At 35.4% G+C, this 13,791-nt stretch overlaps 2 protein-coding genes across 5 annotated transcripts in view; one reads left to right on the forward strand and one right to left on the reverse strand.

The window, feature by feature from the left end:
* Window positions 1-13,791, forward strand: part of LOC139971884 (ubiquitin-ribosomal protein eS31 fusion protein) — a 205,163-nt gene that overhangs the window by 37,317 nt on the left and 154,055 nt on the right. The gene's annotated exons all lie outside the window — the stretch shown is intronic.
* LOC139971861 (uncharacterized) overlaps window positions 1-13,791 on the reverse strand; it is a 43,286-nt gene that overhangs the window by 18,565 nt on the left and 10,930 nt on the right. For all 4 annotated transcript variants that reach the window (XM_071978641.1, XM_071978640.1, XM_071978642.1 and 1 more), the window contains 8 exons: window positions 13,061-13,224; window positions 8,414-8,679; window positions 6,634-6,808; window positions 5,678-5,797; window positions 4,571-4,702; window positions 3,281-3,442; window positions 1,938-1,997; window positions 924-1,010 (listed from right to left, as the gene is read on the reverse strand). In XM_071978641.1, coding sequence (XP_071834742.1) covers window positions 924-1,010; window positions 1,938-1,997; window positions 3,281-3,442; window positions 4,571-4,702; window positions 5,678-5,797; window positions 6,634-6,808; window positions 8,414-8,679; window positions 13,061-13,224 — 1,166 coding nt within the window. The remainder of the gene's footprint in view (window positions 1-923; window positions 1,011-1,937; window positions 1,998-3,280; window positions 3,443-4,570; window positions 4,703-5,677; window positions 5,798-6,633; window positions 6,809-8,413; window positions 8,680-13,060; window positions 13,225-13,791) is intronic.

Here is a 13,791-nt window from a genome sequence, read left to right on the forward strand (position 1 = left end):
ATCAGTGATTTCTAACGATGTCTGATTTAAACAATGGCTTCCGCAAAGATTTTTCTCCCCTCCTTTTTTTGACCTTATAATCAAAGCTGCCTACTTGTCAAGAATTTTAGTTTTATACCTTTCTGAGGAGAGCATGCAGTTTAACTTACAGAAGGCTTTTTTAATTTGGCTAATGATTTTGCAAAATATACTGGAGGGTTGCTCAAAGCAGTAATGGAACAAACTAACACAACACCTTCCAAGAATATGTCACTAAACGAAGGGTAATGATTTGAGAAATTCATGAATCCAGTGAATCTCAACATTTTGTGCTGACATAATCACCTAGATCAGGGGTGGGCAACCTTTTTGAATGAATGGGCCAGATATAAGGAGTGAAAAATTTACTGGGCTGCACCTAAACCAACGACCTGCTGTTGATTTCAAACCTTTGATTCCGAGGACTTTCAAGCAATAGGTGTGTGTATTTAATCTGTATTCACAAAAACAATACAGTACAGTTGATCATTAATGTGGATAATAGCATCATTAGTGCCGATAAATTCTAAGCAGCTAGCTCCTTTTTTGTGATGATGTAAAATAGATTGATGTTTTTCTTTTTCTTGAGACATCTCACAGGCCGCTAAAAAATCACTGGTTGGTCGCATGTGGCCCGCGGGCCTTAGGTTGCCCACCCCAGATCTAGATGATCTCATGTGGTCCTTCTCGTGTATTTAGGAGACATAAGAGTGACATTGAGTCTAATCCTCAACATTTATCCCAGACAGTAAGGGGGTTAAATGGTGATGGTAAGATGGGACGATAAACTGTCCCACTGAGGTTAATACATTCTGCTGAGAGCAGTGTAAGATGTGTGACAGCATTAATCATCTAAATGACCTCCTAAAGTGGTCCTTCTAGCATAAATGGATTACATTTTCTACCTTCATAGCTTGGATCTCTGCCTCTGATTCGACTCTTTCCCTCTTCATCTTTCTGGTCAGGTCGTGAATGTCCCTACCATCCCTCTCCTGTCAGGAAAAAAAATGAGTAAAGCAAACGATAATTAAAGATAAAAATGACTCTTCCCATTGTTCTTAACATTACACAAGAAACTATGACTAATTTAGCATCTTCCTAAACAATAAGTTACTTTACAATAAAATCATATTATTTCCAAGCTTGTGTATCTTTGCAACAAAAGAAAGAGAGATAGAGAGAGAGATAACTGGTCTGCAAGGCTTACATAGGAACTTACCTTAGGTGTTGAATATATGGCTCATGTGTTAGGTTACACATCAAGGTGTCAATTAAACAGGTTTAAATAAAACAACAAACAAAGGTTTCAATAAAACAACAGGTGAGATGAATGTTATCAGGCACACTATAGAATGTCAGCACTTCTTTATTATAACATGTTGGCAGTATCTATAGAACTTACACACAGCCATCAGCTATATACCAAGTAGTCCATCAGTTTTATCAAAAATGTTCATGTCTTTTAAATTACTTCAGTTGTCATTTTAAATGCCATTACGACCAAGCAATACCATATTAATTAAATAACTCGATACTAAGGATGTTTACCAGCACCCTAAACTAAGAAAAAAAAAGCTCTATTATTCGTGTGATTCAATACGGAAGGTTTTGTAGCCCTCCAATTTATTGAGTAATTGTAACTCTTTGTCTGAAAATTCTTGCCTGATTTCATTCTTTTCTTTCTGGTGTCCACCTGGCCGGAATATTTTCATTAAATTTAGCATGTTTACTATAAGTTGCTAAATTTTTGTAAATCAAGGAAGAAAAAGCAACAATCTGAACTAACATTTGTAAGTGATCATGCAATACATAAATTAAATAAACACTTAGGTACATTAGTCATCAACCTTTAAAATCCCCCCCGCTCCCAACAAAATTACACAACCCCTTTAATGCTAATGACAGTATATCATTCTTACCTTCAAGTTCTGACATTCTAGCTTAAAGCGTGACAGTAGTTCTTCATGGGCTTCCCTTTCCTTGTGAGAATAAACAAGAAAAACATGTTAATTTAAATTTACATTTGTTAACAGCCTTTTCTCTCCCCTCTATCTATCTCTCTCTCTCTCTCTGCCTGTCTGATCGAGCTAACATTCCATCAACACAGCTGGTCAAAAAGATTGAGTTACATTCATGTCACAGTTTTACAAACAAACTCACTTTGTTTTGCATAAAGTTCAAAGGTCAATTTCCAGCACATTTCATCTCACATTTAAGGTTGTCACATAGTTATCGTGTTTACATTTCGTGAGAGTTATCACTTCACCTACTGACTGACTGCTATAGGGCGATAATTCAACGATACGCGCAGTGCGGCATTAGCCCTTCTACGAGTCCCCGAGATGCAGCATATCAATCAACGAGTGCTATCAATTATGGGAGTTTTGACTTCCCAAGTTCAAGAGCCAAGCAAACTTTTCCTTTGTAGACTGTGGTTAACAAAACATTTAGCTAGGGAGCAGTCAGTCATCTTTGGAATTTGTAAACAGTTGCAGAAAAACTGTGTGAAGTTCAACCTACTGTACTTCATTTTCTTCAAGCATACACCACAGTTTGTCAAGATAGCAACAGACAGTTTAAATACATTTCACTTCTGATGAAAAACAACAGTAGTGGTTTACCTTTACTTAGTATGTTAGGATAAACTGTCATGATCCTATCCTTCTGCCTTGTCATTATGAGAACCTAATGTAATTAGTATCTAGTGGACCTTAAATACTTGTTTTGAACAGCACAGGAATATGAAAAAATGATGGACAAATGCATAAAGGAAAAAAGACTATTGGAAACAAAATTGGAAACAAATTATCTGAAACTAAATTTCTTGACAAAAAACGTAAAACTTATCTAAAATTAAATAGGTTTATAAATGCAGATTATGAATGCTTTCCACAGTGAAAGGGATAGCATCCTGGTAGCTGAAATATATTGCAATACCAACACTTTACCTTTCACTCAATTTTGCACTAAACACAATATGGCAAAGATGAATATTTCAGATTTGGTGATACGTTATGTGTGCATTTGGTAACAGCAGAGTCAATCACATAAAAATCAATTAAACACTTTAAAAATGACTAGACTGGTAAATTCAGCAAAAGTGACAAGTTAAATTCTGCTTTCAATTCTAAACAGTACACAAGAATAACAATCCCAATAAGCAGCAACATTTTCACTGGTTTGGAAAGAAATATTCCAACTTATGTTCATATATCTTTAACACACTAAAAGTTTGTGTGTTTTTTTCATGATTCGCTCTCACCTCATTTAATTTCTTGGTCAAAATCTTAACCTCCTCTTTACTCGTCTCGCTATCAACCTCTGATTGTCGGAGTTTGTGCTCTAAATCTTTGCGCTGACCAATTTCCTGAGAGTACAGTTTCAGCTGTTCTGTCTGTTTGGTACCATAATGAGAAAGTTCTTCCTGGAAAAGGAAAAACAGCAGAAGAGAAAATACTTCATTTAAAATGCGAGAAGAGTAAAGTACCAGCTGGAAAGATAGAGGCTAAAGTTAGCTGAATATTTGACTGCTTTTATTCTACTGTGAAATACTTTGTACATTTCTGTGCATGACAAACCTCTGTCAATGATATTAAAACTTGCCCCTCTCGTACTTAATGAATGATTAATCCAAATACTAGCAGAGGGTTCACAAGTGCCAGAAAACAGATAAGGATAAAAAATAAAAGACATGCATAATATACATCTTAGCATTTTTAATGACATACATAATGAAAGTGATAAAAATATCCCAACTATGGTACATATATATAATTCTCCTCTTACTGCTATAAGGAAGGGGTTCTGTATTGTGGAACACATGGCCCTCTTGGGGATTCATGGAGGTGCATCAGGCGGTCAGTGCAACAAGGAAAGACATTTTATATGTATTTGTGCACTTTTCTAAGAATTTCATACTTGTCATTGGATTCTCAAGGTGTTCTGCGACCCCAAGGAAGAGATAAAGATAAAGATTGGGCTTTTTCATCTCAGTCGTGATAACTACTTAGATGGTGGACATGAGTACAATGTCCTCATAAGAACACTCACTTTGGTCAATGGTTGGTTGTATGGTGTCAGTACCTATAAAAACTGTTGGCTTAACCTATGGTTATTATTAAGGGACAAAAATTCACATAAGACTTTACCCATTTCTAGTCTCAATGCACCAAAACTCTTTAAGTACATTTAAGCCTGGAAGGCACTGCACTTGACCAGAGAATTTCTCATCATCACAAGAGATCACCTTAGTGTCGGAACAACCAATGTTGTGTTAAGGAGTCACAGTTTGGTCAAACATTGCTGAACATGAATTGACTCAATATAAAGTACTGATATATTCTCCTCCTTAGAGTCGATCCAGAGACTTCACTCAGGATGATCACTGGTGATACTGCATTTTCAGATAAAAATAGAGTAAAAACTCTTTACGACTCCCTCAATGATTGGACTTCTTGTCGTCCATGGAATGCCACTGGACGTGACATGTTCAACAGACGGACAGTTTTCATCCAGATTGGCTTCCCATTGCATAAATGTACAAAGTACCTACCTGGAGTTGTTTGTTTTCTTTAACAAGATTCTGGTTGTAGGATTTCATACTGCTGACCTCCTGTTCGTGTTTCAATCTCTCTTCGTTAAAGGAGGACAGCTTGGCTTGTTGATTCCTCAGTTCTGCATCAACCTTTTTAAAACAAATAGAGAACATTTTAGCACACTTTATTCAGTGATGTATTTGCAAATTTAAAGCAAAATAGGAATTAAGCACTAAATGGTATGACTTCATTCCTGCCTAAAACTGGGTGAATTTTAAAAGATAACTATGTCAATAATGTTTTTTGGTTGGTGATATAACTTACAGTTTTATTTATCATTTAGTCAGCCAGTGTGTGACAGAACAGGCTAAAGCTATATATAGGAATGGGACCAGCTACCGAAGTAAACTCATTAAATTGTCATTCCATAGATAATGGGTACAACCCCTTCTACATTTTTGCTGCCCTTGTTTAAACACCGAATCTGTTTTGTCACTATATTGTAAGGTTTATTTGTTGACTAATATATATCTCTTTTGATCCTTTTAAAGAATTTTCTATAATTTTTTTGTTTAATTTTGTTTCTTTAAATATTGTACCATAGGACAGTGTAACAAAATACTTAAACTGTCAAATAATATGGGCCTCCTAAATTCATGGGAAACATCAAAATAAAAATGGGGCATTATCCTTCCAAGGAATGCCGACCAAGACAAAAATCACTAATATATTCGTCAATACAGACAATTTCATATATATCAGTGTAAGTTACTTTCCTTTTAAATGCATTAATCTTACTGTACATTCAACATCAGCCAATTTTCATCTCCAAAAGGATGCACTGATAAAATAATTTTTGCTCTTTTAATAAACCTTAGAAAAGGTTTTACTGTTTTTCTCAAATTTCATCCCACATGCGAACCTTCCGAATTTACCCGTTTCAGTTCATTTTAAAACATAATCCTCCTCCAACATTCACATCTAATTGTTGCATCTTTAAGTACATTTTCCATCTCACTTCTCAGTAAAGCCCTGCTATAAAATTAAATGTCAGAACCATCCAAGCTTCACAAGAAGTGACTGAAGTTCAGTCTGTCTTAGCTTGACATATGATGAGAACTTACTTTGTCGATGAAATTTCTCGAGTCTCTGACTTCCTGATCTAGCTCAATCTTTGCAGATTTCAGATGGCTGATTTCAACATCTTTCAAATTCAGCTGTTCATCTTGTTCGGCCCTCTTTTCCTGTGAAGAAAAAATTAATCAAAAGGAATAGTAAACATGTGTAAATATCAAACGAATTGTTGCATGCCAGAAACTCAATGTTGATAAAACTCACAGTCTAGTTACATGACACTGTGATATTTATGTAGTATTGTATAACAAAAATTGTCCACATGATACACAAATGAAATCATACATCAGCATGTTTCATATTTTCAGTATTTTCTTTTAATACATAGACTTTGAAATGAGAACTGTTTGGGGAAAAAATGGTTTTAAATTTCTGTTCTAGTTATATTAGTCTTATACAGGTTCCAAATTTGTAGCACACTACAGTATGACATTTTGATTCATTTAAGTGGCATATGAGACCTGTTGTTATCTAGCACACCACAAACAGATTAAAGATATAGGCTGTAGTCATAACCCTCTTGTCACTATTTTTGAAGTAGATATGGAAAATGAAATGTTACAACCTGATATCAGCTAATCAAAGATACAAAACTTCAGAAATACTGACTGGGCACTTTAGAACCAAAGATTACCATTCATTATAATAATCAGCCAGGGATACCAGTCATTTTAAAAATCAATAATCAGCCAAATATGCATTGTTGAAAATCTGAACAGCTTTGGATTTTATATTTCATGTACGACCTCAATACATCTAAATATGGAAACAATTTTGCTCCTGTATCAAAAGAGAAAAATACAGGTCACTGTAGATATCGAAAGACTGAACCCACAACCTCATAGTCGGAATTTTAAATTTTTCCTTTTTATTTTATTTTTGTTTCCAGCAATTGTCACCCGATCAATTATAGTACTGTTTTCTACAGAAATATGAAAGTAATTACCAAGATATCTTGCATTTCCTTCTGCAGGTTCTCCATCCTGTGTGACACTTGGGAAGACTGAGACTTGAGGTTTTCGTTCTCCCTGAGAATATTTTCGAACCTCTCTGAGGAGTGCGACGAAGACTGTTGATGACCCTCCAGCTCTTTCTCGAGTCGTTTACATTTCCCTTTCAATCTGAAAGAGAGAGGGAGATGCATAATAGATGTCACCGAGTAACCGTATCTTTATATCAGAATGGGGGGGGGGACATGGGTTTTACTTTTGTTGTCCATTTTATCTTCTTTCTTCCTTCCCTCTGTTTTCTCTCCTCTTTATAACCACATTTTTCATGTAGTGAGGCTCTTACACCTCTTAGAAGATGCATGAAAATAAACTGAATGCTGGAAACTGAAACAAATTAGACTCTCTACCTTTTGACATGGAGCTGTCACAAAAAATCAAATTTTTTCAGTCCCTTCCAATTTGGTGAAAAATATTCTTTACAGTAAATTTGCTCAAGAATATGGTATTTATTACAAAAACAAACATACTATTTCTCATTTGCATCCTCTCATTATAAGGACACAATATACAATCCCTAATGCCCAGTTCCAACCATCTAACCGTTTAAACATAAACGAAATTATACATAACAAAACAAGACATCTCTATCAACTCTATTGGAAGAATTCTGCCTAAAAGGGATATACCAATGACTGATTTTGATTGCTTTAGCTAAAATTGCTGGAAGTTTTCAGCATCTTTACACGTAAAAAAACCCACATCCTCATAGCATTCTGTATAGTGAAGATCTGAAATTTATCTAAAGTTTTGATATTTTTTGAAAACTATCTGGTAACAGCAGAATAAAAGATGTTAACAGGTCACATGAGATGAAAATGTCTGTTTTTTGCTTGTCATACCTGTATATCTATCATTTCTCCAGAGAGGAAAAAAATATTTATACAACAAAGAGATGCATTTTGATGAAATTATAAATACAGAGAACAGTGATTGTTAAGCCATCATTTCAAATGAATCAGGTTTCAAGAATAAATCATCAAGAAGATTATAAAAGCCTAAGTAAAACTTTTCAACTAGAGTAAAACTTTTCCAAAAGCAATTGCCCAGACAGGGTCACAGACAACATAGTGTGATCTAACTTCCTGAAGTACTTGAAGATTTAGCCAATCAAAATAGGTTACAACCAATCAACCATACCTGCTGTTAGAGGCAAGATATTGAGATGTAGTTTTCAACTAGAGTAAAGCTTTGAGAAACAATTGCACAGATAGCATCACAGAAAACATACTGTGATAGAGCTTCCTGAAGTAGTTAGCCAATCAAGATTTAGCCTGAAGATTTAGCCAATCAAAATAGGTTACAACCAATCAACCATACCTGCTGTTAGAGGCAAGATATTGAGATGTAGTTTTCAACTAGAGTTAAGCTTTGAGAAACAATTGCACAGATAGCATCACAGAAAACATACTATGGTCTAACTTCCTGAAGTACTTGAAGATTTAGCCAATCAAAAAAGGTTACGATTAATCTACTATTCCTGGAGTTAGAGAAGCATCACAGAAACCTACAGAGGTATCACTTCCCAAAGCAGCTGAAGGTTAGCTAGTCAAAAGAGGTTACATTCAATCACCCACATTTCAAGTTAGAGACAAATATTGAGATGGGGTTTTCAACTAGAAGCAATGGAATATATTTAATTTTTACATTGTTTGTCATCAGAGTATCATTTCAATCTATATTAATTTGCTGTACAATCAATCACAAAGGTTCCCTTACTGTCTGATGACATCTTGAGCTTTGGTTTTCAAGTCTGCTCTTTTCTTTTCACTCTGTTCCAACTGTCTGCTTTGCTCTTGGACTTTGATGGATTCTGATTCGCTCACGCTGGAGGAATCTCGCAACCTCGTCTGCAGATCCTCCAGTCGAGAGAGAGCAACTTTTCTCTGCCTCTCGCTTCCTGCCAAGGTCTCCGTCATGTCCTGAAGCTGTTGTAAAAGTTTACTCTGGTTCTTATCTTTGTCTTCAAGATCTCTGTTGAGCGTCTGTAGACATCAAACAAGTGGAGAGATATTAAAGCAGGATTCAAGAAATTGTTTTTTTGTTTAATAATAATGATTTAACACTTCTTTGCGATGTTTTGGGAAGCCCTAAAGTAATCGGACCATTTACAGGAGTATTTCATGTCATCTTAACAGTCTTATATGGGAGGAAAATTGAGAAAACAAAATGAAATAAAGTTACATTTCTTACCAGCCCTACACGTTATAATCAGTGATATAGGTCAGTGTTGGCTTGTTAGGATTTCTTTGGACATTGGCTTATTTTACAATATTTCTACAGCAGACTAAGAAATATGATTTTCTCAAAAAGCTATGGCATTATTGGGTACATGCCTTTTGTAATGATTCTTTTCTGATTGCTGCCTTAGAAGATACAAATGACATCCAAGGATCATTAGTTTTCATATTTAATCATTTAAATTAATCATGAAACTTAATATAGCAGTAACAGGGAGAGAAAACAGAAATATCTCACTAAGATTTGATTTCTTTCAACTTTGCTGCCAAATCGAGAAATTTTCACAAGTGTTCCCCCATCATTGATATGTGATTACAATGATTATCAACACTACAGTGTGAAATGTTTCCCGAAAGGAAGTGAGGGAGGTATTGAAGAACATAGCATACATAGACTCCGAATGTGTGACCTGATAAATTGGCAGATGACATTGCAAGGGTCCTACCTGGACAACGTAAGATTTGACACAGGGGTTCTAATCGTAATGCGTGAGGTTGGCATGTAATATTATACAAATAATGAATGGTTATGAGTGCAATAGTGCAAATATTTCATGAGTTGAAAGATGTAATTTGTTCCATTCAACGAGGCGCAGCCGAGTTGAATGGAACAATTTACATCTTTCAACGAATGAAATATTTGCACTATTGCACGAATGGAAACCATTCATTATTTGTTTTATACAACACCTTCAAATTTGGATATAATTGGATGTAAAATGCACTCATGCAACAGATTGTTTTGAACAGACAGGTTTCTCTGCTCTCTTACCATTGAAAAAAGTGCTATCAAAAAAGTATAACCCATGGTTCTATTTCATAGAGTGGAATAGAGCGGATTTTGCATGCAATCGACGAGCAATTGACCAATCAAATGCCCGGAATATAATTAGGTGTTGTATAATATTTTAGAACACATAAAAAATTTGTGTGTTCCTTATGTGTTCTGTTGTGCAAGCATTTATTTTTGTTATAGATATATTTCCCACTTTTGTTTTTATTAAAAGCCAACTTACATTACTGCTATCAACATAATGGTACTAACCAAAGCTTCAGGTACAAAGGACTTATAGGGTGTTACCAATTTCTGTATCAAACACAACACATATTTCAAAGACATGTTATAACTACATAATATTATCAACATTTACTAATTTAATAGTACCAAGTACAATTTTTAATGTTCAGGACCTGTTTAATGTATTTTCCAACATTGACAAACAGTGCAGACCCTATGACTTTAGTAATAGCAATATTTTTGAGAAATGACGGTCTGCAGTCGATGGCCAAAGTATTTGTACCAAGAAAGTCTTCGGCTTTGAGTTCAGGGTTTCTGCATGTTGCCGTGTTGGAAGATTCTAATCATGATAGTAAATACAGACTTTGCGACCCCTGTACAGTCATTGCCAACTTGGCAATCCACGGTCCCCCTTACAATTTTGTAAGGTTGGTAAAAGACTGTGGTTTTCCCTTTCAGGAAACCAACACATAGTAAATAATAAAATGTATAATAAATCAAAATTGGCTCAGAAAAGATCACATTTTACAACTAATATGATGGCATTTACAGGAAACAAAATGACTTTTTTGAAGCATATTGGACAAGTTTATGAATCTTCTTGATGTAAACATCCAGCCTGGGTGATAGCAGGGAAATATGCTACATGTGGAAAAGGTGAACTAAACCTCAGGTATAAAATTACATTTTCGATGACTTTCCCTTTGGAAATGTAGGGAACTGAATGAATATTGGAGTACCCACTTTAAATGTCTTTGGAACATGATGAGGTGAAGTTATATAGTATGCTTTTATAATCATCATAAAAAAAAAGTGGAATTCTTAGAATCTGTTTCCTCATCAGACAGAAATAGATTAATCTGAAAAGAGATTACCTTAAAGCAGTTTGATTTATAAGAAAAAAATTGTTGACAAAATATCAAATGGTGCACAAAACTCTTCCAGAAAAACTTTCTTGAGGCTATCAACAAGATCTGTTCATCTTCTTTACAAAAAAAAACACCTCAAAATTCTAAAACACTACTAAGGAATAGTCCACAAAACTCTTGTTGAATTTTGGTTAAATTTGAGCTCTAACTTTAAATGTTGGCAATGTAATTTCAATTGTACGTGTGAACTACTGTTGGCAAAAGAAGCTTTCAGTCGAAAGATTACTGTATATATATAGTTATGGAATATTTGATTCAAATGTTTTCATTAAGTCACTTATTATAAACAGTAGCATTTTTTCTTTAGAAAATCTTTCCACTGCAGATTTGGTCGTAATTTGCTTTAAGCCTGTTAACTCATTCCCCTGCCGAATGCAATTAGTTTGAATGGAGTGGTAATAAATAATGTGTGATGTTAGTTCTAGGGGTTCCTATACATATGTAAATTGACTTCATTAATATTTATTAGGTGATGCATTCACTTACTTGGAAGTAGAAACGTTCATTTGGATGCTGTCATCAAAAGGGCATCAAAAGCGAAATGATTGAAGAGGATTTTTGCAATACACCGTGGATTGTAAACGACTCTTATTGTGCAAATTAACCGATTATTATCATTTTAAATTAATAGTCTCAAATTTGTCTTTATACATATGAATAGTGTGAAAGAGAGCGGTGTTTAATAATAATATAGCTGCCAAACTGCTGCAAGGTCATAACTTAAAACTGCCTAAAGGTACTAGTGAGATGAAATGCACTATTAAATGACTAACAGTGTAGATATTTGAGCTATGAAATGCTCTAGGCGAGAAGTTCTCAATTAATTCTCTATGAGGGCCAGAGAGAAACATTGGTTGGAAGGAAAACCAAATCTTTCACTATAACTAGATTGAGTGATGGGCAGGGTAGATTGATAGGTTACTTAAGTCTACTTAAGTTTAAGGACCTAAATACCGGATTAGTGCCAGATTATGAGCCTCTTTTTATTTCACAGGCCAAATTGAAAACTTTTGCTGCCCAGATTTGGCCAACATGCCACCATATTGATGCACCCTGGTCTAGACCATGTTTCACAGAGCTTCAAAGCTTAGTAAGTAAGTAAGTAAGTAAAACTTTATTGATCCAATATGGAAATTCGTGTACTCGCACGTACTATAAAAATTCTCAAATGATAGAAAAAAAAAAATATGACTGTACAGATAATATGGTAAGAGGGGTAAGAAATTAACGTTGCAGATTGCTGTTGAAAAGTTGAATTGCACATGGGATGAATGAATTGCGGTGTCTGTTGGTTTTCAAGCATGGGAGTCTCAGTCTCCCACTGCCCCTACTCATGCAACTGTCATGGAGATGGTCATGGAGTGGGTGGGCACTGTCCCCCCACACAGTGTCAAGTTTACTCTGGAGTAAGCATTGATAAACTTCGTCTACCGTAGGCTGGGAAGTACCAATCACCTCTTCCGCTTTCTTTCTAATTCCATCGATACGATCTCTTTCCGAATTAACTACATTTCCACCCCAGCATATAAGACAATAACGCCAGACCCCACAAATTGTAGCATTATAAAACATTTCCAAAATTTCAGAGCGAACATTAAAGTTTGACATTTTCCTGAGGCAATAAAGTCGGGAATTCAATTTCTTAACAAGAGTATCAATATGTTCCCCCCATGATAAATCATTGTTCAAAGTCACGCCAAGGTATACATTTGACTCGACACGTTTGACTGGAGTTCCCTTAATAATGGCTGGTGGTGGGGGATTAGCATTCCGCCGGAAGTCGATCACCATTTCTTTCGTCTTGGTAACGTTCAGTTCCAGGAAATTCGAGTCGCAGTATTGAACGAATGTCCTCTTGAAAACTTTGTGTCATGAGAAAGATCTTCACTTTCATGTCAAACCTACATATAATAAAGTCCCCAATACATTGTCACCCACACTATGGCAACCTGTAAGCCTATCTATGACACATGTATATTCCTATAAGTTAAAGAATACCACATGTTTTACAATGGGGCACCATGTTCTTCACACGCTTTGCAGACATTGTCACTTTATTAATCAAAATTCAGTTATAAAAACCTAGCTAAATTTCTTCCAAGGAAAGAATATTTTGTTTGTAAACAAACACAAACCATGACTGTATTGGGGGATAGCAGGGAGAAAGCTCACGACTTACATTGATATGTTGTAACATCTGTTCTCGCTGTTTCTCTGTTTTCTGGAGTCGTCCTCGGAAGTCGTCTTCATCTTTCAGTCTTGAGACTTCCGTCAGCTGTTGCCTCATCCTCTCTATTTCTTTCTCCATCTTCACTCTCTCAATTTCTTGTTGTTGCTGAGCATCTATCACAATGTAAAGTCAATAGCCTTAGTCAGTGAAAACCAACCAAGTTTAATTAATTTGACTATATAGCCAAAAGTTTAACAGTTTCGACTCATTTTTTGAGGATAAGTTTCTCTGCCTTTGACAAGAGTATACATGTCTTTCTCAGGGTAGTTCTACATATGGCTGTCTCAACGAGACTAATTTTGTGAAAAATCTTCCACATTTTCATTATTTCAAGAAACGGACATGAAAAGTCCTGTCGAAATAACGTTTGCAGAAAGTTAGCTCAGGACTGTAAAAACCGGGGAAACCAAATAGGATATTGTCCAGACATGAAAATAGCATCTGGATAGCCCACATGTGTCTATTGTACTGCATTGTAGCTTGCTATTGTAATGGACTATGATGCAATTCATCAAAGCCCTGTAAACTTCTTTGGCACGTACCCTTCTGATGGTTTGGGTCAAGTATTGTACCTGTAACTGAGTGCTAACATTTCAACTTTACTATATGGTACATGTCCAGCATCACACAAGTATAGTAGTTAGTTGGATATTTATCCTAAGTCCAGATTCGGATTATCC

This window comes from Apostichopus japonicus, chromosome 8 (genome assembly GCF_037975245.1).
Source record: "Apostichopus japonicus isolate 1M-3 chromosome 8, ASM3797524v1, whole genome shotgun sequence".
In the NCBI taxonomy this organism is placed as follows: Eukaryota; Metazoa; Echinodermata; class Holothuroidea; order Aspidochirotida; family Stichopodidae; genus Apostichopus; species Apostichopus japonicus.